General features: G+C 41.5%; 3 protein-coding genes across 4 annotated transcripts in view; 1 reads left to right on the top strand and 2 right to left on the bottom strand.

Moving 5' to 3' along the window:
- SLC26A5 (solute carrier family 26 member 5) overlaps positions 1-4,753 on the bottom strand; it is a 33,675-nt gene extending 28,922 nt beyond the window's left edge. Inside the window, exons 1-2 of one of the 2 annotated variants that reach the window (XM_030960818.1) lie at positions 4,667-4,753; positions 3,793-3,878 (exon numbers count right to left, since the gene is read on the bottom strand). The gene's annotated coding sequence lies outside the window, so the exon portion shown is untranslated. Of the gene's footprint in view, positions 1-3,792; positions 4,205-4,666 lie in introns of those variants that run through there. The other variant, XM_030960819.1, reaches the window with a different exon arrangement.
- Positions 4,460-4,987, top strand: LOC115910589 (atherin-like). Its single transcript, XM_030960840.1, has one exon. The coding sequence runs from the start codon at positions 4,460-4,462 to the stop codon at positions 4,985-4,987; it is 528 nt and encodes a 175-aa protein (XP_030816700.1).
- Positions 4,988-11,106: 6,119 nt separating this feature from the next.
- Positions 11,107-26,404, bottom strand: part of RELN (reelin) — a 283,282-nt gene continuing 267,984 nt past the window's right edge. The window contains 8 exon segments of the mRNA XM_030960223.1: positions 11,107-12,255; positions 16,072-16,077; positions 21,126-21,224; positions 21,623-21,820; positions 22,818-23,037; positions 23,888-24,045; positions 24,812-24,973; positions 25,791-25,864. Coding sequence (XP_030816083.1) covers positions 12,159-12,255; positions 16,072-16,077; positions 21,126-21,224; positions 21,623-21,820; positions 22,818-23,037; positions 23,888-24,045; positions 24,812-24,973; positions 25,791-25,864 — 1,014 coding nt within the window. The 3' untranslated portion in view covers positions 11,107-12,158.

The following is a 26,404-nucleotide window of genomic DNA, read 5'->3' as shown; positions in this document are numbered from 1 at the left end:
GAAGAGCAAGAAGGGTATCTGGGCTGGGGATCATCAAATGAAATGAAGAAAGGTTCTTGCAAGAAGAAATCATCAGAAAATTACTCAGTGAACCTTTCTTTCCTTCTCAGGAACACATATGCAAAAGAAACAAATGTCACCAGAAAACAGGGAAAAAGAATCAGACTCACTACAACTGTAGTTAGTTAGACTCAGGTCGCCTGTTCAGCTATATGGACTTAAATGAAGCACCAAAAAGAGATCACATATACTGATTTTAAGCACGAAACTGGCAAAGAAATAAAACTGGAATCATATAATATGGAACTGAAAACAAGCAAACAAGTACAGTGCAAAATTCCAAAAAGAAAAATGCAATGAACCAAAGACAGTAGGTAATGAAACAGTAAACCTGAAAGAAATTGGAAGGGCTTAGAAAACAATGTTATGTCCAAACCCTGAAGCTGGGGCAGGATCCTAGTAAAGCAGAATATGCAGGATTAGACGCTGAAGTGGTAAATGAACTCGGGTATAGATTTCTCTGGGAAAGGACTTGAACCATGTTATGCTATAAAGGTAAGGTAGCAGCAGTAAAACTTCTGTATTCAGAGAAGATGTTACAGTTGCCTGTATCTGTCCAAGATCTGTAGTTTTGTTCCTTATGTGACTCTTCAGATTTGCCTGAGGGTAGCAGAGCTCTGTGAGAACAGGAACAGGCAGTTCCCTGTGGGTACCTCTGAGCAGCAATCCAAGTTTTGTCCTGCATGGGGTATAGCTTTTTAAATTCTATTCAATGAAAACCAGGTAGAAATTTTGTAACCCTTAATCAGTTCAATCCTTAACTGAGCTTAATTGATCTGTCCCTACTAGAGTGAACTGCAACAAGGATGTTTCAAACAACAGACACAGCAATCTTTGATTTGGATTGGAAAATTCTGTGTCTTAGAATCACAGAATAGTGGAAGGGGCCTTCAAGACCACCTAGTTCCAAACCCCTGCTATGGGACATCTTCCACTAGACCAGGTTGCTCAAAGCCCCACCCAACATGGGATGAGAGGTTTGCTGAGGAGTTCTCAAATCTCAGCCCTGCTTCAGAACCTAATTTCCATAAAATAAATTAAAAGGAGCAATTTGATCTTTGCTCTAGCCCAGCCTATGTGTCAGAATCTCAGATTTTCAATTAACAGATTAAAATCTATTAATTAGCTAACCCACACCCTTCCTAATAACCACAACAATATAAGAACACAAATAGAACTGGACATACAAAATGGTATGCAACAGTCAAAGCAGAGCACTAAAACTTGATCCCCTGCCTGGGCAAAACCAATAAGTTTTCAGTGAAGGCTGGAGAAAAAAAGATTCTACCCAGGCAGTAAAAATACAGCCTGTAAAGAACCTCCCAGGAAGGCAATCACACTATTGTTTGTCACATGGAAGGTTTTCTCAGCTTGCTACTGCACAAAATAAAATAAATAGTTAATGCAAAATTTTGAGAAGAGTAGTCCAAGTTCCTGCATAGGCCAGTGGTTCATATATGTACTCTTATAAATAAAAATCTAAATCCTATCAATGCAACTGACTTGCAAAACTCATTCAAGTGCCTGCACAAATTTACAGCCATATCTTCAAAGCCATGGAAATACTTGGCATTGCCTGTTTGTATATAGCTTTCCCATTACCTGGGCACATGATAAATAACAGCAAGATCTGCACTTTGCTGCTGCTTGTACTTCTAAAGAGCAAAAAGCTTTAGATAGACGACTGGTTATAAAATAACAGCAATGGCAGGTCATGTAGCCACGTAAAGAATTACTATCAAGAAATACTGTCTAGCAACAGAACATTCTTCTGACTAACAGTTCTAGGGAAAGAAACATCTGAATAATGATGGTGTTTAATTCATTAAAAATAACTGGGAAATCAATAGGCTAATTAGAGCTTGAGAGTTTTAGATTCAGCATGGTTTTCTTGTGCTAGAAGTTACAGGCTATGAAACAATCAGAAAAAAAGAAACAGAAAAGAAAGCTTTAGAAAACCAGATCTTACAGAAAAATACATCAGCAATAAAATAGAAGAAAAAATAGCAGTGAGCAGTTCATTGGGCAGAGACCAAGAGAGGCAGAGGAGCTCAAAGGACTGGGCTTTTCTAGGCACCTCAGTGAATGCACAAAGGTCTTGGTTACATTTACAGAGGCTACAGCTGCAATTCAAATTAGTAGTAGTTCAAGATAATACTGGTCTGTCTATACTGCAACAGTCAAAGCAGATAAACATACATTCAGCTCTTCTTTCTTAAGTTATTTGCAGAAGAGCAACAGTGTGACAGCCATGTGCTAAATCTGCACCTGTTTGCCATGATTTTAGCATCACACTAATATAATAATAACAACATCTTTCCATGTGATTTTGGAATATTTAAGTTCTAAAAACATTGCATTTTTGGGGACAGACTATTATAACCATGAAAAACTGTGTGCTAAAGATATGAACTACAGTAATGGACTCGAAATTCCAAACAAAAGGCAAAATGCAAACGCTGTTCAGGGCTCCAAATTGTAAGATCTGATGGCTGAATCCAACAGAGCATTTTAGTAAGTATTCAGCTTAGAAAACAGGCTCAGTTTATGCCAGATGCTAAAAACATCACAATTTCCTAGGCCTTTCACCTAGATTGCTCAATTATCCGCACTTTTTAAAATTATATCAGCCTTTAAGCAAACTGTTACCCTGCACACAGAGTTTGTACAGTATAAGCAATAAAAGCATATCAGCTCTGGACACGATACTGAGAGGAAATAAAGTTTAGTTTAGAACATGGATGCAGCAGCAGGCTTGTATCTTACTGGACTTAGAGCTTTCCTTCACTGAAATCTGATTCTGAATATAACTCAATTTTGCCCCAACTCCCCCCATAAATATACCTCTAAATGCAATGAAGTTTTTAGAATGAGACTGATGAGTTAAATACCCTCAAGTCTATACAAGAGAGTAAATGCTATTGCAAATTAATATGCTTTATCAGCTACCAACAGCAGCTCTGCATGTGTGAAACTCCATTCTCTTCCTATACCTTTCCCACACTACATTTCAGAGATGTTTCACAATATAGTGCAAGCCTATTAACAAAACATTTCAGTCTGGAAATACTGCTAAATGCAGAACTGAAACATCTGTCGTGTCTTAGGAAGGCTTAGGACTGTCAGAAACCAAGTGTTTCAAAGTGTGCAAACTTTCCCTTGAGGGAGGCAAGAGGTGATCCCCACAGAGTTAACTTGGTGCAAGCCACCTGCACATGCTTGCTTCTGAAACAGCAAATTACCTTAGTTTTTCTATTTCTACAGCAGCAGTAAAGTAGCATCCTACTCATGAAAGTTCTGGAATATAAATCAAGACACCTGTTAACCCAAAATACCTGTTACTGCACATTTAGTAAGAGATATTTTAAAAGTTTGCCTGCAGATTTTAGTTTTAGTTTGGGAAAACTTCAGCCAAAATATTCTGTGCCTAGACCCTTGTTGTCAGTCATCAACATAAAAAAAATGCTGTACAACTGTATTACTGTTGTAGATATGAAGAATTATGAATGCATATTCTGCTGATTCATCAGCAGAAATAATGGCAGCAATCTAATGTCTTGTCTTTTCCTTATTACTGGACTATCCCTAAATGCCTGCTGCAACAGCCACTTGGGTCCTCTGAAATTTTGAAGCATCCCAAAACCAGCTTTCAACCATATTTCAATCTTCAGACAATCAGAAATTTTGCAATAGCTGCATGGGCACGAGCATGGCAAATTTAAGCCTACTTACTTTTCTGGCTGGCTTTTCCTAGTTGCTTTCACTGATCCCTTGTAAGGAGTTCAAAACGTTCCCACAGTTCGTGAAGCTGAAAAATACTGACATAGGAAAGGCAAAATCTTCTTTGCCTGAAAAGTGGAAGGGCATGAAGGGGTTGGGGAGGAATAGTTTAATCGAGGTTTTGGAAAGGTTTTGAAGGTCTTTGGGTCAAAGCTAGTACTGAAGGGCAGAGCACGTAGTTTTTGTTGTTACAAGACTTCTTGGGAGAGCCGCTCCGACCTAAACTGACAACCCGCAGCTTACAGTCGGAGGGGTGCAGCCGCAACACGAGGAAATGACTGATCTCTCACCCTCCCTCCGGCTTCCCCGTGGGCGCTGCGCGGGTTTTACAGCACCGAGCACCGCGGGTGCCGCCGCTGCCCGGGAGCCCCTGCGCGCTGCCCCGGCACGGCTCTGCCCCGGCACGGCTCTGCCCCGGCACGGCTCTGCCCCAGACCCCGGCGCTGCTCCCCGACCCCGGCGCTGCTCCCCGGACCCCGGCGCTGCTCCCCGGACCCCGGCGCTGCTCTGCCCCGGACCCCGGCTCTGCCCCGGACCCCGGCTCTGCCCCGGACCCCGGCTGCCGCTCGCGGGGCTCCGGCCGCTCCGCCGGGATCGGCGGGGAGCGAAGTGAGAGGGGATGTCACGGAGCGAGACCCCCAGGCTACCTCCGGCCCGAGGTGACGAGCGGCAGCCACAGGCGTGGGGACAGCCCGACCCCAACCGACGCTCTTCGCGGCGAGGCTCGTTCCCCTCACAGGAGATCCGCTCAAGGGGAGAGACCCCCTCCGCCACTGACCCCGCGCTCACCCGCTCACCCCCGCCCGGCCGGCCGCGCTCCGCTCACCGCCCCCCTCCTTCCTCCAGCCCGGCAGCCGCCGCCGCCGCCGCTCGCTCCAAGGTGAGGAGCCCCGGGGCGCGAGCGGCCGCCAGCCCCTGCCGGCTACCGCCCCCTCCCGCCCCGGGCGCGCCTGGGACTCGTAGTCTCCCCGCAGCCCCGGCCGAGCGCGTCCCCGCCGCGGCCTACGAGTCCCAGGATGCCGCGGGGCCGTGCGCGCTCCCGGCGGCGCGGCCTGCGCGGGCGCTGCCCCGGCCGGGCCCCCCTCGCTCGGAGGTGATAATGGAGCCCTGGAAGGCTGGGGTGAGCAGGGATGGACGAGTGCTTTAACATCGCCGAGTCCTTTAACATCACCGAGTCCTTTGACATCACCGAGTCCAGCCATCAACCCAGCCCTGCCCCTGTAACCCCGAAACCACATCACCCAGCGCCGAATCCTGAGGGCTTTTGAAGCCCTCCAGGGATGGTGACTCCCTGGGCGATCTATTCCCGTGTCTGATCAGCCAAACGGCTCAATTTTCCCCCAAATATACATCTGGGTGTGTTTTTTCATTTCTTCAGGGGTGCAAAGAATGCATACGTTTGAATTTCATTGTCATTATGCAGGAATTAGTAGTGAAATGCCTTCACAGATGTCATCTTTCAGTCCTTGGTTTATTATGTTTTTTATCATAATGATAGCTCTCTCTTGCTCAAGACAAAAATGTTTTCCCACCTCCCAGATTTAGGTTTGTACGCAGAGTATGTAGAAGTTTTTTTTCCAGCTTTGAAACTGGGTGTGGTTTTTCGTTTCTTCAGGGGCACAAAGAGCACATAGGTACGAATTTCATTGTGAATATGCAGGACTTAGGAGTTAAATGCCTTCACAGATCTCATCTCCGAGTCCTTGGTTTATCATGTTTTCTATCATAATGATAGCTCTCTCTTGCCCAAGACAAAAATGTTTTCCCACCTCCCAGATTTAGGTTTATAGAAGTTTTTTTCCCAACTTTGAAACTCTTATGCACTAAGAGCATGCAAAAATTTGTGAAACTGATGTGTACAGGACAGTATTATTTGAAAATCTTTAAATGATTCCTTGACATGGTAGCGCTTGTAAGAATGTAAGAGTAACAAATAAAATTTAAATGGATTCAGGGTGAAATACAGCGCTTTAAATTTCAGTATTGTCAAACTGAGAAATTTCAAGGTCAAAACATTTCTAACGTTCCTTTTAAATATGAGGTTTGTTTACTGAAAACAGGTTGTAACAGAAAGGCATTTACTTGGAAAATTTCAGTAACAGATAATGCCACTTACATCGGACTTCATTCAGACTGATGTTGGATGCCATTTTTATACCTAACTGGGTAAGTGAGATACTTTGGGTAAGGCATGCTTGTTGATTCAGTTATTTATCCAAAAAGCTAATTCTTTCCTGAACCTGGAAATTTGTAGCCTGTGTTAGAATACAGGTGTAATTCACTTATGAGGGTGTGGCCTGGTAGTGAATTCTGACGTGCTTTGTTGCCAGTAAAACATACATTGCAGTAACATACCACAGGAAGACCTGCACAAGGAGAAAGGAGAAGAGAAAGCCTCAAACAAACACAGATTAGCAGATTTCCTGCTAGGAAAGTCCCCCCAGGTATAAAGCATCTTGAACGTTCCAGTAATCCTGAGGATTATGTTACACTGTGTCAATGGTTGCATTAAAATGCAAGCTGGTTTTAATTTCTTGTGTGCATTTTAGTATGTTGCACTCAAAAGTTAATAATTATTTTTATTGCTTCTTTCCAGCATTGTGTAAAATGGTAAAAGATGTTGTGGTTGTTCAGCTCTGGGAGAAGGACAGGGATTAATGAAGTGCTAAACTCAGTAGCAGCAAGATGAAAAGAGGATTTTTGGCCAAGCCAAGAAAAGGGAGGGAAAGTTAGTACAGAATAAACAATATAGACAATTGAGGAAAATAAAAACACTCATGTGGAGGGTAATAATGGAATGGTAGTTAAGGGTGCACCCGCACCACTGGAGCTGTGTGATGACAGAGGGCTCAGTGTGAGATCTGGGGGCTCAGTGGGATCTTTGGGGGCTCAGCTGGCTCTGAGGGATGGAGCAGTGGGAACCACAGCTCTCCAGCAGCATAAGGAAAGCTGTCAAAGGCCAGAGGTGCTGTCAAAGGCCAGATCCAGCACTCACAGCTGCCTGGAGTGGAGCTCCAGCTGTTGGGCTGGTGATTTCACAACTTCCTCCAGCAGCTCCTGGTGGTGGGTATGGGCAGGGGAGGTAGCTGAGGGGCTGGCAGGGCAGAGTTCTGACACTTCCCACTGGGTCACTGGCATGCACTTCCCATATGGAACATTCCAGATGGGTCAGAGGGGCTCCATCAACTGGCTCACTCCCCACCACACCCTAACTACCCTCATGTATCTTCTGAGAATGAGACAACTTTCTAAGGCACAAAACTCCCTGTGTATCTTTGGAGTCTTACACAGATGCTAGGACAGGTCAAACCAGAATTAGTAAGGCTGAGGTGGACATTTCCATACGAAGTGAAACACATTTGATGAACAGGAATTTTCTTACTGATTTCAGTGCCAGCAGGCTTGGTTCTCAAACTGCTGCTGTTAATTAGTTGCTACTCACATCCTCTACAGACACATAACTCATGTCAAGCTTTGTTATTATCCATAATACCACAATTGTTCTAGCAGAGGCCTAAACATTGGGACATTTTCCTTTTATTGCACTGAAGTTCCTTGAAAATGGCTGAACCCACATAATTTAAAATTTCTCCTGAGAAGGGTGTGATTTTAAACCAGCTGAGCTGGGTGTCCAGTTGTGAGTATAAACCTGTTGGATGGCTTTGCATGTGCTGTTTCCAGCCCACCTGGAGCTGTAGGGTATCAGCAGAGGGCTGTGTGTATGCACATGATCTGTGTGCAGGGAAAAAGGGACCTGGGGATATCAGCCAGCTTCATGGTATCAGCAACATCATGCTAATGCAGAAGTGGCCCTCAAACCTGTGACTTCCCAGTAGCTCCCCGAGTTCTGCCTTTGGCCCAGATGCCATCAGGGAAACAGCTGAGCCTTCTGACATTGCTTCTTTGCCACTAACTTGCACAAACCTCCCCTGAGTAGCAGAGCTCAAAAGCACAGCCACATTCTCTTCTTTTTTTAAAGAAGCTCAAGAAATTTGTTTGTCTATAAACCTAGCATTTATCATCATCCTCCAGTATGGTATCCTTCCATTCCTGGAACAGCATTTTTGCCTTGGCCTCGCCTTGCTGCGTGCCAGCTGAAACTCTCCCCATCGGACTCTGTTGTAATTAGCCACACAGGAACTGAGTCTTTAGGCTTACTGCCAGGTCAGGCCCTTTAGCTGAACCAGGAATAACATGGAGAAGAAAAGGCAACAGTCAGAAAACATCAGCAACAGAGAACACTGGACATTCAATCCACATTACCTATACAATGCCTGAATGCTCATACCTCATGGTCTTTTTTTCCAGCAACAGAACCACCACCTGTGGGTGGTGAATGCTTTGTCTGCTCCTTCACAGAAGCACTGCAAGTAGTTGCATGGCCTCAGCTGCTCTGGGCTGCTAACAGCCCTAATCAGCTCTTTAGGGTCATGCTGAATATGGGCAAGCCCTTTTGCTGGCCTTGTTCCATTCTGAGGCTCCCTTGCCAGCTCAGGGTGGAGGTAGCTCCCCTCTGCAGCTGGCTTGTTCCTGTTCCTCCTGTGTTGAGTCACTAGTTAAACCCCACAGAGCTGATCTGAGGGGGTTTTGTCTGGGGCCTCACACTGGCTTCCTGCTTTGATAATAACCAATCCCACTGACTAGTAGTAGATAAAGGATGAGGTGATGCTGTGGCAGCATTTCCACCCTGTCACATTTGCCCTGAAGGTTTAGCAAGTAAATAAAACATAGAACCATGTTTATGGATGTTGTCATATCTCTTTCCAAATGTTTTCCTTTTTAGACTAAACAACTCTCTCTACTTGGAAGCTCATGGGTTCAAGGGTCTTGTTTCTGCTGCAGTACTTTGCAATCTCTCTAACTTGTTTATATCTGCATTTAAGTGAAGGGCTCTACAGCTGCCAACTGCTGTCTACTTTACCAGCACTGGCAGACGTAGTTATATTTATTGTGTTTTATCATAAACACTTCCCCTGATGCAATGCAAAATGGCATTTTTAAAAACTGCTTTATGCTGTTGATTCTACTTCTATAGTTTTGTTGGCCAGTCTGGTGTTTACCCAGTTTGTGTGCTGGTACCTTGTTCTTTGACAGTGTCTTGTCCTTGGGGGTATTTGTTGTGTTATTTAACTACTACCATTTTCTGTATATTGTCAAGATCATGCAAAGCTGGATTTGGTTCTTCAAAAATATTGGTGCTCTGCACATTTCCTCCCATTAAGAAAATGTTATCATCTTTGGATGAGCAAAGCTTGAGAGAAAAACATTTAGGCAAAATTATGAGAGCTTCAGGTTTTGTTTATTTCAGGAAATTCAGTGGGTCAGAGTTTCATTTTTCTGTACTTCTGTTTCATTTCTCTTAAGTTCTCCTTATTCTACTGGAGCATGGCTTAGTCAGCTGATAGGAGAAATAAGGAAGACTATAAGGCATACTAAAAGTATTAAAAATCAGTTTTCATAGTTAATGTCTGCAAAAGTTTTACACCAGTGTATAAGCTTATAAGTACATTTTATAGCATATTTATTGTCATTGATTATCCTTTGTGCCACCCTTGCTATTTTAACAACTGCTTAATGTCAGATGATTCATTGCTTTCAGCCATATGGGAGGAAAAATATAAAAACCCACATTAGTGTACCATATGTGTATGCTATGTGGGGTGTTGTAGGACTGGAGAAAATCTAAGGAGAAACTTCCTGGAGTCTGGAAAGGGCAGATGATAATACCACCTGGGAATCTTCCAGTGAGGAAGAGAAAAGCCAGTGCAGAGTTTGTGAAGAGTTTGGGTAAAATGCTTTGTGGTATCCTCTGTGGTTGTGATTGCATACATTATTCAAAGGAAATAAATACAAATGTGAAAAGCAGCTTCTCTGGCTGTGCTGATCTCTTGCCTGAAAAGTCAGGCAAAGTGCTTCATCGTATCTAAATCTTTAAAATAAATTAATTTCCTGGAAGCACATTAGCTGCACATGCATTTTATATTGAACTACCACCCTTCTATTGATGTATTAAAGCAAATAAAGTTATCTTAAAAATAGGAATGTTTAGATCTTGTGGTTTTGTTTGTTCAGTGGGCAAAAATCTTATTACAATATTTTAAAATCACTTGCCCAAACATTAAATTGTTATATTCTTATTACCCTCATGTTTTGTCTTCCTGCTACTTCTCTGAATAGAACCATTATCTTTTTTCAGGAATTGAAAGTACACAAAGCACTCCAGAACTGTACAGTGAGTTTGCAGGAGGCTGGACTGTTGCAGCAAGTTTCCAGATCATCCAAAGGTCTGTCAGAATTTTGATCAAGCCAAGGAGTTGACTAGCTGGTCACTGAACAACTTCTTTTTCCTTTTTTTTTCTGCACTGCTCAGGTATCTGTGGTCAAAAACCTCCTGCAAATTAAACACATGGTTCAGCTGAACATGGATCATCATTCTGGTTCAGACAGGTATAGTGCCAGAAGCAGATATGCAAGATGTAGGAGCACAGCAGGTGTATATGATACTTCTCTCTGGTGAGGACAAGCTCTGGTAACTGGGATTGTTTAGCCTGAAGAAAAGGAAACCCAGGCAGGACTTTATTGCTCTCTACAACTACCTGAAAGAAGGCTGTGGTGAGGTGGGCAGCAGTCTCTTCTCTCAAGCAGCAAAGTACAGGACAAGAGGAAATGGCCTCAGGTTGCACCAGGTGAGGTTTAGATCAGATATAATCAAAAGGTTCTTCACTGAAAGGGTTGTCAGGCGTGGCACAGGCTGCCCAGAGAAGTGGCTGAGTCCTCATCCCTTCAGGTATTAGAAGGATGTGTAGATGTGGTGCTTAGGGACATGGTTTAGTGGTGGGCTTGGCAGTGCTGGGTTAACAGTTGGACTTGATGTTACAGGTCTTTTCCAACATTAATGGTTCATATGATTCTAAGAATTGCCAGCTTGGTCTGTTTAGAATGAGGTTCCTCATGTGCCACACTCTTGTTCTCAGAGCTTGGGAACAGTGGTTTACATTTTTGGGTTTGCAGATAAAGTGAGAGTGTGTATTGCTCTGTGGTCCTGTTTCTTCATTGTGCCAGGACCTGTTCCAAGGACTGTGTTATGCCCATAGGTGCGATGGGGAGCTCTCTTAGTTTGTGTTACTTGCAAAGTGCTGTTAAGTGTGATGGGCTAAATATTAAAGATAACATTAATATTTACTTTAGAATCTAGATATTTAGTGAAAGAATTTGGGTTATGATTTCATGTAAAGCCCACATGGCTTGAAAAGTCTAACATCAGAATTCTTTGTTGACATTATCTTTATTGAAGCATGGATCTTTAGCTTGGTTCACCATAAAGTGAAGCATTTGATTTATGATAATAGACAGTTCAGGGCTATAGGGGCATTATAACGTTGCTGGTGTAGATACAACTTTATCAGAAGATACAAACATGACCCGCAATAGAAACAAACACCAAAGAGAACACAATGAAACATTCACTGCTTACAAATCACTTCATTACTACAGACACCAAATGGCAGTTACTGTAAGTAAATCAGTTTCAGAGAACTGACTACATTTAGACAGGGAATTGGGAATTTCTGTTTGGGGCTTAATCCACAAATTCTTAGTAGAAAAAAGTTTAATGTCAAGCATTCTTTTTTTTTTTTTTATCCACAAAACAATGCTAACCAACAGACATATCAAAGAATAAGACCGAAGGATATCAACGCCTTTACAACTACTTTTGCAATTATCTTCTGGATTAGGTACTTAGATGATTTTTTAAAATACATTTTGTAAGAAGGTAAATAGCCCAAAAATCAGCAGCAAAAATATTACAACAACAAAACAAGTAAATACAGTGCCAATGTGTCATGTTGTAGAAGAGAATACGAAGAAGACAAACAATGATAACTTAATCATATAAAATGACACAGAGCTGAAATACAGTGCACTTAAATAACTATGTGACAAAGAATGTTAAATTCTGTACTTAGTATGTAGGTTTTTATAAACATAAAATCTGAAAAGTCTTTGTGCTTAAACTTTTTTTTCCTGTTAAACAGAATTAGTTGCTTACTTCCAATACTGCCACTGTAACGGATATTACAATAGATCACAATTTTCACAGACACATCAACATTAAAACATTTACCTATGAGAAAATAAGTCACTTCTCATTAGTTCACAGTGCGAAAAAGTGGTGTATACTCTGTCTTGAAAAAGGCTTTCAGTTATTCATCAAGCCAGTTGCAGAAAAGTCCTGATACCAGATGCAGTGCTAGATTTAAAGAATGGAAAGCAACACATCACATGTTGGGAGGAAAAAAAATAAATTTCTTGTTTCTTCATGGATATCGTCTAAGTGACCTTCGTCTTCTGTTGTAGAAATGCCTGAGCCCATGTTGCCGTGAAAAATTCATCATGTAATTTTGTTTGCGAGTGCTGTCAAAGGATGAAAGAAGAGAAGAGTGTCAGTTTCTTTTATATGTAGTGTAAATTCTTTTCTAGCAGTGAGCTAGTGGGACTGATTCTTCGTAGTCCTTGCACAACTTTTCAAGTCTGTGCAAACTGGTGTGAAGCACACTCTTTGTTTAACTGCAAAGGTACAAGGCAATTGAGAATCTGTCCCACTTGGCTTTCATTCACAGTAAGTCATCTTAGGGAAAGTTTAAGAACTTTCAGCTGATGGAAACTGGTGCTGCCTAGGGCCAGATTCACTACAACTTCATAACATTTCTCTATGGGGGTTTTATACTCCACTTATCCTTCTGTCTTTGATCATTAACTGCTTTATCTTGACAACAAAGGAAAGCTTTATCTTCTTTTACCTTATAGAAAGTGGAGTACAATACTTTTATTCAGATTAATATTTCCCTCCCCTATGCACCCTCTTCCAAAATGAAAGGAGGGTCTGGGAAATAAGCATCATCATGTCTGGCAGGAGACCAAGCAAGAGAGCCCAACTGCAGCTGAATTTAAGAAGGCACACTTGTTTGGAAGACCTACCTGGAGTACAAGGCCCATCCCACCTAATGTAGGTTTCTACTTCTCCCACTGAGGGAAGAAGGAACCATTAGAGGGCAGATCTGTGAAGACCTGCAGTCAACAAATCCCCCATTTGTGGGTTCAAGTAATGTTTTCACAAGTGAGTTTTGTCTGTGAGTAAGTGAATACTCATAATGTAGTAAGTCATACTTTCCTCTCTAGTGCATAAGCTAATTTTTAGTGAATATGGCCCTTAGGAAAAAGGAGTAATTGTATGCTTTGCAAAATACCTGATTCTCCACAACCAAAACCAACCTTTGCTGTAGTATGCTAATTTAACCTAAAAAATGTGTCTAACAAAATTATGCCCTTTTCATGAGTTAATCTTGAACACAATTGACTAAATTGATTAATAGTTGTCATGTCAAAATCAGGATTATAAACCTCTAAGTAAATCCATGTCATTTCCTGACTAGTTTTCCAGGGCTTTGCAATTTTTAATTTTTTTTTTTTCCACTGGAATGTACATACAAGAATGAAATAAAGACTAGCTCCTGGTGACAATGAAAGAAAACATATGTACACTTGGCACAACTTTTGGCACTGTCACAGTAAGGTAGAGCTCTAGATCATCTGGCAGTTGAGAGAGGGGTTAATATTGGCTTATTCAAGTAAAAAGGAGAGGTCTGTGCTGATTTCTAAGTTTTGTGTGAGGGATTGATAGTGGTGAGTTTATGTAACTTTAATGCCACTTGGTAGCTCAAGTGCAAAGCAGGACTGAACATCAGTTTTCATTCTGGTCATTAAGTCCTCAGGGTGGAAGGTCACCCTGGCTCCAATGCCAGCTGTCTTACTGATGAAGGCAGGAGGGAAATTATGACCCCAAACCCACTCCTGAGAGTGGCTGCCATTGGTCACGAAGCTTGAAGAAGTTCTTAATTTTCCCTTGCCTTTAACTCCCATTGCCTGGAAAGTGAGTGGTTCCTCAGACAGAGGGCCTTCACGGCCACATCCCACCTCTCAGGAGAGCATGCTGAGCATGAGGTGAGGATAGAGCCCCTATCTGCTGGGAGAAGGCTGCTCTGCAGCCAAAACACACCAGATGGGCCTGGGAGAAAGCACAGCCCAACTCTGAGCAGCTTTGCTCTGGGTATATGGGACCAAACAGAGACTGCCAAAGTGTTTGGCTGAAAAAACTGCATTTCTGGACCTGGTTAAATTTAGGAGTGAGCTTGGTTTTGCTAGCCTCAGCTTGGATAAGACTTGGACAGATGGGGCACATGCTGTGCTGCAGTCCTTGTCCCAGGACCCTTTTCTGTCCAGTCTTTGGTCTGTCTATGTCCAGCAAAAGTTCAGCAGAAATGTTCAGGACTGGTTTTGGACACTGCTATGTGCACCTGGCCTCTATTTCAGTACAAATGACCAACCATTTTGTATCTGGCCTTAAAGGGATGATGAAAATGTTTAAAACAATGAACAAAGGAAAAAAAGGAAAAGAAAGACTTGAAAAAAAGGAACAAAGAAATGCTTACCTAGTAATGTAGGAGGGATCTACTTATTTTTTAATGAATATAATTTGTTCCATTGGAAGATGATCAAGGTGTTAGAAAGAAGCATGTATTCATGTCTTACACTGAACACCAGAGCAGTGCAATGTGTGAAAAATAAGAGAAGTCTAAATTCTCAGGAACTCAATGTGGTTTTTTTAACTTGCATTAATATAGTTCAAACTTGTCCTCACTGACATGAGATAGACTTTCCAACTACTGGTTGGATGCCACAGAAGAACCTTGGTGCCTGCTGTAGAAATACTATGATTTTCACTCTTCCCATGGGTAAATGTGTAAACCCTATACACTACAGTATTGAATCATATTGTACCACAAAATCAGAGTAGGTGTGGTTTTCACAATCTGTGGCAATTTGAAGACAGCTTTGTCAGTGTGTAATGGACTGGTCAGTGCCTGCTGAGCTTTCTGTCTTTTCTGTGCATTGACTGAACCATCAGTCAGTCAGAGAAGTTCAGATCCAAAGTAATTATCTGTGTATTACTGATGGAGCACAAAGCAAAAAAAAACCAATTAGCAGGAGTGACTGCTGTATAAACTATTTGACAGTTTTGAGTGCACTACTGAAAAATAAACAGAAGATAACACTGCTTGAATTTATGTAGGAAACCCTAAAAAATGTTCCAAGGAAGTACCTGGAGTTGTGCTAGTTGGATGAAAGCAATATGCAGCCAATGTAGAAAAGCAAAAACAAAACTATCTAGGGCGTGTTCAAAAAATACCTACAATAAAGCAATTTATGAGAAGGAGTCCCTCTGGACTAAAGTCTCTTAGTGTTTAGTAGAGCATTATGTTTATTGCATGTTTCCTGAAGCACAATTTGAACTACAAGGCTGCAATTTTAAGTTTATGAAAATGGAACAAAGCCAAACTGAGTGAAAAATATGCAGTAAATACTAATGTCTTTCCTTATTTGTGTGTTTTTAATTGATGGGGCACAAAACAGGAACAAAATAGAAACAAAAATATTTGAATAACAAAATTAAACATGAAAAAAGGCTTAGAACACGGCAAAGGTATGTCCCTCAAGACTAGGGTTGGAGTAAATTTTGATGCTGAATTACAAATGCTTAGTTAGGCAGGTACTGTAATGGAAAAAGTCATGTGCTCTGACTGAGGGCTCATATCAACTGCAAATATTCTTTGGCTTTGGTGGAGTCAACACTTGAACCCTAAGCTCAGTAGCTATCCTGGTTAATGGTATCCATTAACCACAGCAGCACAAAGCAGCTGGGTTACATGAAGTGAAAGCACTGCCTGGGGACTCTGGTTCTGTGTCCAAGGGGCAGGTTTGGCCATGGCAGATTGACTGGCATACACTGCCTGACTGTGGCTGCATCTCTGTGGTCATTTATTACAGAAAAAAGTGGGAATTGCCCCTTGGCTACCCATACAGTGTTCTGGGGGCCCTCCATTGGTCTCACTGTACCCTATCTGAAGCAGATGGGGAAGTCCCATTGCAGCCTTGGTTAAATTCCCACTGCACATCATTCCCACTGGCACAATCTACTGAACAATTTCTGCCAAGTTTAACTTCCCCAGTGCTCACTGAGGAGGCAGTGCAGGATCAGGGCCCTCAAGAGCTATGTGGCACATCTCAGAGTATAAATGATTTCCCACTAACGCCTCATTGACAAAACTTTGTGAAAGAGCTGTAGCTGTAACAGAAACATACATTTAATACTGATTCAGGGAAAGTACTTACCTTATTCTAGTGTAAAACCAATGACAGCAAACAATGAAATACAACACAAGTTAGAAAATGCCTTTCAATGCATGCAGCACTGTGATTAGTCATAAAACCCTGATGAGGTTTAGAGGCAATATAGGACTTTTCATCTCTTTTGAAAATAAAAATTGAACAAATTATTTCCTCAGCTTTCAAATCAATGTTTAGATTTTTATTTTCTATAAAATTCAGCATGCACTTTTTAGAAACATAATAGAAATGTAGTAGAAGCACAAACCGCATCATATTAAATTTGGCATAAATGTTGTGAATATTCAGATAGTCATCTAATGTTTGAACTACTTATGTTCTTTATCATAAATTTGTTGATACTTAATTTAAATGCATTTTTCAAATCTTTGCTTTTTACTAAAAAGAAGGAAGCTGATGAAAATGCTTTTCCACATGAACACTTCTTGTTAAATCTAGAATATACAATTTGTATTTAACTTCTTGTTAAATCTAGAATATACAATTTGTATTTAATTATTCCAAAATAAGGATAAACATTCTTTGCACCAAATGCAACATAACTTCTCGCTAAATCATTTGTGCCAAAAGTGTGAGAATATCTCAACAATGAAGAGCATGGAGTGATGGCTATGGAGGGATTCATTCTGTTATCTATCAGTTAACCATAAAATAGCAGGTGGGGATAACATTTTTTGCATTCCTTGCACAACTTATATTCCTTTGGATCACATTACAAGTTTTGGGGTAAAGAAAACAATATCAAACCCTTAGGGTTCATCTTATAACTATCTTTTATTTCTCAGTACCTTTGACTTTTAATTAAGTTAATGAGATGTCCCTAAGGGCCTGCCCTATTCACAAAGAAATGGCAATTGTGTAATGCACATGCAAGGAAGTGTGAGGGGTGTGTGCAGTGGGCAGGCTGAGAGCTGTGCTTCCAGAGAAAAACAATGTGCAAATGAAATGCAGAATTGGACATGGGCTCTTAGGGCAGAAGTACAGGGGCACAGAAAAACACTCTTTCTTAAGCCTGGGATAAAATACTTTTTTATCCTAAGAAGAGCCACATGGAACACATGAGAATTGGGCCCAAAGCCTTCTTTACAAATGGAGAGAAAAAACGCTGCACTAATGAGGAATAATCAGCCCTGGATTATAAAAGGGACTGGACAACTTAACAACTTGCATCCTCTCTCCACCACAGGACAGATATTGACTGTTGTTAAGTTGGCAAGTTCAATTTAATATATAACATTGTCAACACAGGTATTTGTTTTCACCTGTTCAAAAGAGGTACTCAATTTAAGTTCATTTGCAGCTGCATCACAATCTTAAAAATATTGCTTTTTATTAAGTGATTCAAAGAGTTCATTCAAAAGTGGAATGATTTGAAGTAAGATACAAAAGCATCCATCTTTGGCCTTTTTTATCACTACCAGGTATTTTTCATGCATGTATAATCTGCAGGTTGATCTTTTTCCCCACAGCAATTTTCTTGGGGGCAAAAAGGAATAAAAAAAAAAAATGCATCCTGAAGGCATGTTTGCTGGTGAGAGGGTGGTGGCTCTTGAGTCAGAAATTGGTTGAATTGAACAGTGTCAGGACCCTGGCTGTGCTTCAGCTGAGCAGTATCTGCACTATGACTTGGCAGCTAGGCCTGGGACAGAACTGATTGCAAGCCTTTGGATTGCTGAGAAGAGTTGGGCCATGGAAGCAGATATTCACAGATATGCTCCTGGGGTGAGCACTCTATGGAGGAGCAGGGACATCCCCTGTTTTGGATGGGAAATAAAATCAAGAAAATCCTTATTTTCTTTGCCTTCCTACATGTCAGTTCTGCCTGCTGGAGGTACTTTCCCTGCTTGCCCTCTTACTGCAGCCCTTAGCCTGCTCAAGGAGAGCATGGCTCACTTGCCTGGGGGCTGAGGAAAAGCTGGCACAGCACCTGGGTGTGCACCTGGAACCTGCTCAAGGAGAGCATGGCTCACTTGCCTGGGGGCAGAGGAAAAGCTGGCACAGCACCTAGCTGTGCACCTGGGGGTGCAGGCAGCCAGGCAACACATAGGCTGGGAAAATCAGATCTCTGTCACCCCACAGGGTAGTGAAGAAAACACAAGAAGAGATGTGTGGAAAGCCAGGAATTTATGTCCCAAACCACACCTCCTAGTGTGAGTTGGCTCCTTTCTCCAACACCTCACAGGCTGAGGCTTGCCTGTTACATCAACCTGGGTACACAGATCACAAACATGAAAATCTAGGACTGAAACCAGAGCCAGTGAGGATAATTTTGATGGTTCTGGAGAGGTGTATGGGGTGTCACCCAGGTGGGTGGTGGAATGCAGGGCTGTAAGAGGACTGAATACAGACTGTGTTGGACATGAACCATCAATGGGTTCTTATCTGGAGGTGTTCATGGCCTTCTGAGACCAGGCCAGAGTTCCAGCAGAAAATACTTCCAATTTAGAAGGCACAGGTATTTCCTAAAGTATCCCAGCTTTGGGATGAATAAGCCAGACAGAAGCATACTGACTCCCCAGTGACTCCCTATAAAATTAATGGGAAGAGGCAAACCCTGGTGAATGGCTCAAGCTCAGTCTGTGCCTCTCTGCAGCCCTGGGGTGGCTAATGCCCACAGAGCTCTCCCCTGGCAATCTTGGTGGGAAGGGAGAGCACCCAGAGGACTCTGCCTCCTCCCCTCTTGCTGCAGAGCTGCCTGGGAAGGGGGGGTTGTTCTTCCCAGAAGCAGGCAGTGCTTCTGTACCCTTCCTTGGAAAATGAAGGAATATTAAGAATGGAAGCCAAGTCCTATCCCTAGCACTCACAGTGTGATTCCTGGTAGCCCTGGTGTGTGCAGGATCATCTAGGGTGAGTACTAACAGATACTGATCCAGGCTCCCTGCTGATACCCTGAAGCACTTCATGGAGGTGACTGAGTGTCTTCATCATTTAACAGGCGAAGAAACTGAAGTGCTGGGAGTAAAGTGATCAGTGTGAGGTGACCAAGTGAAATAGCAGAGCTACAGAAAAACCCAGGTGAGAGTGTTTATTGATAAGGAAGTTGCAGGTTACTTGCAAATAAATTTGAGGAGGCCTAAAGAATCTTTTGATGAATTACAATGTGCAGATAGAACTTAAGCAAAACAGAGAATTTAAATGCAGCTGTCCGGTCTGAGCACATGCCAGTATAGGAACCAGATGCACCGTGGCATGGAATTCTGCCCTCCTGAGAGCAGCATGTCTCATGTGTTGTAGTTAGCAGGGACTGGAACTCTACATCTGGCCTTTGGGAAATAAGATGTCATGGCACTGTGTTTCACAGGACTTGGTAAGGGAGAAATCAGTCCAGTTTGGTCTTTCTCTCTGGATTGTACAAATGTCACTTGAACAGGGTGGAAATCCTCTGCCTCTAGCCTGATATTTAGGGCAATTTTCAGAAGCTCTTAAAGCTCTTTAACAGGACTAAAATAATAAAAGGGAGGAGGCCTGTGTGCCCACCTGGTTCCTTCTCTTGGCAAGGTGTGATTACTTGCTATGGCCATTCTAGTATAACATATCGCACATGACTTGTTGTTACCACTTAACTTGTGTGTTTAGTCTACAGACTGGCAGATCTCATTGTCAGAGAAGTTCTCCACATTTCAGCCTCAGAATAACTTTTTAAAGATCTGTTTTATTCCTACTTATGGCCCCTAATTCAGTGCTTGGATTGATCGGTAACATTCTACTTTATTTTTCCTCTTACATGTTTTTTTCCATTCATTTTATTTTTAATTGCAAGGTAGAAAGACTTGTGAATATTTCAGAATGACCAGTTCCCCTTTCAGTGGTTTCCTAAACATGGTGACCTTCCTGCAGGCTCATACTCTTCCATATCTTTCCTGATGCAGCATCATACAGCCATTGATTGACTAAACCAGGAATTATATCCATCTCTCTCCTCTGTTCCTTCCAGTTTTAAGCTTAATGTTATGGAAGCAGAGCCCAGCAAGGTGTGTAAAAGCAGTGGAGGGTGTACAGTTACTCAGTGTTGGAACCAGTTTGGTTTGGGGTTGATATGAGTGCCATGCAAGCTGGTGCTTCTTGGTGGAAAGGAGAACAGGACTAACTAGCAATCAGACAATTCACTTTTCTACTGTTAAAAAACATTACTTGCAGTGCCTCTGCTAATTCAGAAACCTCATAGCTATAATTACACAGTCTGGAGGTTATCTAAGCCTAATTTCTCCATTGCTTGTTTTTAAATGGTTCAAGAAAAAGAATGTTTGAACCTATCTATGGAGCAGGCTCGCCTCTCTTTGCCAACCACTGCCAGCGATGAGTTCCTGCCCGGGAAGCCACTAGCACTTCACTTCTACTGGAACTAAATTGTTAGAGAAAAAGCAGGTCATCTCTTCGTGGTGCAACACAGGAAAAACGGGTTAGCTGCCAGCGAAACCCATCTCAAGAATGGGAGAATCAGGAGGGTGCAGACTTGGTAAAATCTTGACAAGGGGATGAATATAGAGCTCGGACCATAGGAACCTGATATAGTGAACCCTGTTTCTGAACAGTATCCTTCTTACTAAAAAAAGGAAATGAATAAGGCATTAGTTGCTAACACAAATTTTTAAGAGGCACAACAACATTACTTTGTGCAATGAACAATACAGAAGAATGTTTTTTTATCTTTGAAAGGATATAGATCAGCCTTAAATGGCAGCACAGTGTTGAACAGGATATCCTTTCTTATGTCCCAGCACAATCATTTTTTAGTAGTCATTGCTGCATTACAGGACCACAGCAATACTTGGAGGTGATAAAGCCCCACTTTCCCTCCTGCATTTTTCCACGATTTTTTCCACACACCCCCCTGCTGTGACACTTACTTTGTGTCCATCTTAACTACTGACTGTTGCAGTCAGGCCAGAGCATCAGGAAAGATAGGATGTTAAAGGTTTCCCTTTGAGAAAGGATTCCCTGGGCCACAATGGTTCTTAATGAGCTTAATACTCATGTCATGCTGGAGAAAGTTCAGTGCTTTCTGAGGTGGGGTGGGATGAGGTGAGGCTGATACTCACAGGACGACTTCTACGTGGTCCAAAGCCCACTGATCATGACCTGTTCCGTTGTGACGGGGCTGCCACCAGCGCAGTAAGACTCCTTTCATTCGTGCCTCCCTGTCACACAAACACAAGAGCCTGTCAGAGCTCCAGACTATTGGTGCTCTGCATATCCCTACCTATCCCCCAGCAGGAACTGAGAGCAAAGTCAAATTGTTTCTGTGTCACTGAACATCAACACATTGTACATGTAAAACACTTAATAGTTAAAAATGCGCACAGTTAGGGAGGATTTTTTCTCCTTGCCTTCAAAACAAGTATTCTTTCTGTTTTTGTTTTAAGTGCATTAATAAACACTAGACTGGAATTTCTTAATCAACCTTCCTTTTAAGTCTTCTTCTTTGTTTACCCTCTTATCAACCTTTTTTTCTTCAACAGTGATGCAAAGATAGATTATTTTTTAGAAATTTCTAACTTGTGCAGTTAGAGGTAATGAAACATGACTGGGTACTCACAAGGGAATGTTATAAGACACTCTTTGGGCTTGTATAAAGTCCTTTGGCTGATGCTGTGCAATTACTTGCCATGTAATTCCATTATTTACACTGTATTGGAGGAGCACTGCCTTATCTACAGTGTTAGGATCACTCAGATTGGTATTGCAACTGTCTGTTTGTGAAATACTTCCAATTTGCAAAACAAACATGATTTTGCTGTAAAACACAAAGAGAAAAAGTATTTTCAATATGCAAAATTATTCAAATGGGAACAATAGTATTTTTACGTTTATTGCAATTACCTTATCAAAACTTAGTAGCATTTTCAAGAATCATTACTTTAACATGCAAAATAAACTGTTCTCACACCTTTAAAACACAGCTCCCCTTTCAAAATAATAGTTTACTATGTATAATATATTGTTGCAGGCAGGATCCAATTTTGCAATATATCTGCACAAAACTGAGATGGATAAAAATGCAAACATGTAAATGAGTGTATGAAAAGTTTAAAAAGGACAAATAAAGGTACAATATAAGAAAGCGCCTAAAAAAAATAGATATATTCTACCCAGGTGTTCAAGTAAGAAGAGAAGAGCCTGATTTATATCTGGCCCATTGGCCAATTCATCCTGTTTCTAATCTTGCTTTGGACAACTCAATATAAACCAGTCCTGAAAGCTGTCACTCTGCTAAGAGCCAGCACAGGCTGTTTACATTTGTTTTTCCATGGCCAAAGAGGCTTAATAGATGAAAAACCTACTCCTGTTCATTGCCAGGTGAATATAATTCTATTTGACAACTGAAATGAGAAAATGACCCTGTAATTACTAAATAACATCTTTAGTCATAACCATTGTGGAGGAACATACAAACATGGGATTTGTCTTATCAGATCAGGCACTGGTCCAGGCAGTCTGGTGTCCAGTCTGTGCCAGCAGCTTCATTGTCAGTGCTGGCTTACATAGACAGTGCTCTGTTGGGCATGATGAAAACATCTGACCTTTTCATCTGACATCCTCACTCTCCATCTCCCAAATCAAAATCACAAACCATTTTGCCAATCCTAATGTTTTCTGCCAGCCACATCTAACTGCATGGCACAGCCAGGTCAGTCCATCCTCATCTGTACTGGCCACATGGCTGCACCTACTTGTGAAGAGTTTCCTTTCTCATGAATTGTTAAAAGAGCTGTTTAGGCTCAAACTATTACCTTGCTCGGGTGAGATCCAGAGGCTTGGTCACAGCTTGTCTTACTTGACATCCGTTAAAGTAGAGTGAATCTCCATGGGCGTAGGGTGCCAGCTGTCCACATCCATTCCCTATCACTCCCCCCTGAATGGTTTCCCAGTTTATTTCAGTGACTCTTTCAGATTCAAAATTATCTTTAATATAACTTGGCAGATCATGGCTAAAAACAGAGCAGTCATCACCTAAAAATGACACAATGAAGTTGTAAAACATGCAAAAAATAGAAAGAATGGAGAAAATTGAGTTACAGGTCATTGTAATTCCTTTCAAGGTTGTGGCTCAATATACAGTGTGAAGACAACCTGAATATATTTCAGCACATCCATTAATAATGTGCACATTGATATACAGCAGTCATTTTTACAAAACTGAGGCTGTGAGTCTAATTTTTACAGCAGTATAACTTCAAGAACTGCAATACAATTTCTCCTGTTTTGCACTGATGCCAATAGGAGAAACTTCAAATTGTGGGTTGAAAGCAAAAATGTCTAAAAACTCGGAAGGGATCTGATCTTATACAGTTATGAGGCTCTCCTGGAAGACATTAAACACTGGCCCCACTCCCACAAAGCACTTAGAGCTTACCAAGGGCACTCAGGTACCATTAGGCATGTGCTTAGCTGCACTGAGGGCTTAGAGCAGAACACTCTGTCCTGATGGGGCACAGAGTCCCTTACAGATGCCAGTCACCAACATCTGGATCCCATTTGCACATCCTCTGGGATGCACCCTTGGAAGGAGTGTGGGGTGGAAGCCAAGTCTGGGTAATTAAGTAGCCATGTTCTGCCTTCAATGAGGGCTGGGTGGACTTTCCATACAGTGCCAAGTGGGAGAGACTGCTGGCTTAATATGGAAAGAGTAAGGAGGGGGAAAAGCTGTTATTTGGAGCCCCAACAAATTATTAATTTTGGATTTGTTACTCAGACATTCCAGTGATGAATTTGGACATGATACATCACTTTGTCTTTTTGTTTAATTTTGAGCTAGACCAGACTGTAATAGATTTACAGGAGAGAAATGAAGAAATGGAACCTTGGAATCCTTCGTCACAGATGCAGATGGCTCCGGTTGTGCAATACCCATGGCCACTGCAGAGCTTTGGGCATGCTTCCCCTATGTACACGTGATCGATTGCCCAGCTCTGCTTCTCCAGTTCTTCTCCCTTCTGAATCCACCTGAACTGGGTTGCACTGCAAATATCAATATCCAAACACTGTGTATCCAAACAATTGTGCATAGCAATTAAACACATCTGTACAGTGATGTTCTAATACACCAGCAGCAAATGTAACCAAAAATGTCATGTGAGGGGTCTGTGACGTCAATAACTGGAAAGACCCACCCTGCTACATCATTGGCAGTAGTGACTTCTATTAACAAAAAGCTTCCTGAAGAACATTAGTTATTGTATTGGCAGGGACCCTTGTGGCAGGGAGAAATGATGAATCTGGCTCCATGTTCTCAGAAGGCTAATTTATTACTTTATAATACTATATTATATTAAAGAGTACTATACTAAACTATACTGAAGAATACAGAAAGGATACTTACTGAATGCTAAAAAGATAATAATGAAAACTCGCGACTCTTTCCAGAGTCTCAACACAGCTTGGCCCTGATTGGCCAATAAGTCAAAACAACTCACACCAGAATCCAATGAAACAATCACCTGTGGGTAAACAACCTCCAAACACATTCCACATGTGAGCACAACACAGGAGAAGCAAATGAGATAAGAATTGTTTTCCTTTTCTCTGAGGCTCCTCAGCTTCCCAGGAAAAAAATCCTGGGTGAAGGGATTTTTCAGACAATGTGAATGCCACAACTAGTAAAGTATCAAATTTAAATCCACAATAAGGAATCATTTTTAATTCACTAATTGTTCCTAGTAAGCCATGCCAGCAAGGCAGCTGTCCTTTTATAGGTCCACAGTGAGCTGACCTTTCATGAACCTACCTGGATGAGACATGGTCAGGCAGCTGGATAGTTATTCTTCTCCACATGGAACTGTTGACAGAGTTATAGATGGTAGCTTCATGGAATTGAAATGGGGAGCAGCCAATGCTATTAGATGAGGAAGGAAGGCAGTGTGTCTGGACAAGTTGCCATGAGTCTGTCCTGTAGGAAGCAAAAAAAAAAAAAAAAAGAAAAAATTTTAGAACAACTGAAAAAATAATGAAAGGGAAGCAGATTCTTCCTAAGGGTCATGACATTGCCTGTCTTACTAAAGAAATAAGAGATTTTCAGCAATAGTTTCCATGCTCTGGAGCCACAAATAAACAAGAGGGGAGAGGTCAAAGCACAGGTGCAGCCAGGGGGGATGTTTGAGTGTTGTGGAGCCCTTGGTGGTGGTACTCCCAGCAGTGTGGTCCACACAGCTGCTCTAGGCTGCATGACAGAAGGATTTATTTAGGAGGCAGGTCCTTAGCCTTTTTTCCTACAGTGTTCATAAGAGCCCATATAGAATTTTCTACATTTTCAGCCACAGCTTTTTGAGCACAGAATATACCTTCATTTTTACAATTTATAACACGCTGCTATTGTACAGCTCATGAGGCAGTGTTATTGTTAGCTAGTTAGAGAACAATTTGGAGTTCAGTAACTCCCACTTCATGACAGCTTGGTCCTGTATCCTACTAGTTTCCTGCAAATGTGTTTTCCTGTGAGCACATTTTTAACAGGAACATGCTCGATGCCATGAATCTGTCAACATCTGGGATAAAATATAAAGAGAATTTATGGGAGTTATGTAGACAAATCCCAGTGCTTGCACATGGGCTTTGTTCAGATTCTGTTACAACATGAATAGCAAAGCATATTACAATAATTCATGTTACAAAATGAATAACAAAGCAAAGCTTTAATAAATAGAAGCTGTCTACATTTTTAATGTCATACTATTTTTTTCAGGTCTGTGTATTCTGCTGTCATTTACCTGGCATCCTTTGTATACTCCAGCATCACTGAGTGGAGGTCCCCACAAGAATTTGCCTCACAGCCAACCACGATCTATAGCACAAATAAAATCAACTGCTATAACAAGTCAGGTAGACATTTAAAGTGATATATAATCAAGTTATGTTCTCCTTTTTTGTTTCTTTATTAGGTGTATGAGGGATTGTCAACTTAGAACTTGGGTAAAATCCATCAAAAGTGGATGGAAAACAAAAGACACAGTACTTCACATACTGTTTTTACTTCAAGAATTTTACTTCCTTGCTACTGTTATTTCCTAACAGAATCCTAACACTTCATTTCTAAAGTTCAAATTAAATATCTAAACAAACATTTTTTCTGAAACAAAATATATGATAGTTCCTCGGCATTTCCAAAAATGAAGCACCTATGAAATTTAAAATTCACATGTGGACATAAACTTTAAATCAGTCCAATTTAGAAACAGAATTATTCTGAATATTTAAAACAATAGACATATTTGTTCCATATTACAGTAGAAAGATTACAGTATCCAGTGTACATTATAATGCTAAATTTCAAAACAAAACAGAAGCCATGCTAGAGCTGAGTTCTTAGTTTAGAAATAAAATC

Source organism: Camarhynchus parvulus, chromosome 1A (genome assembly GCF_901933205.1).
Source record: "Camarhynchus parvulus chromosome 1A, STF_HiC, whole genome shotgun sequence".
Classification (NCBI taxonomy): domain Eukaryota; kingdom Metazoa; phylum Chordata; class Aves; order Passeriformes; family Thraupidae; genus Camarhynchus; species Camarhynchus parvulus.
Note: the sequence above shows the minus strand (reverse complement) of the source record. Positions and strands in the feature narration are given on the sequence as shown.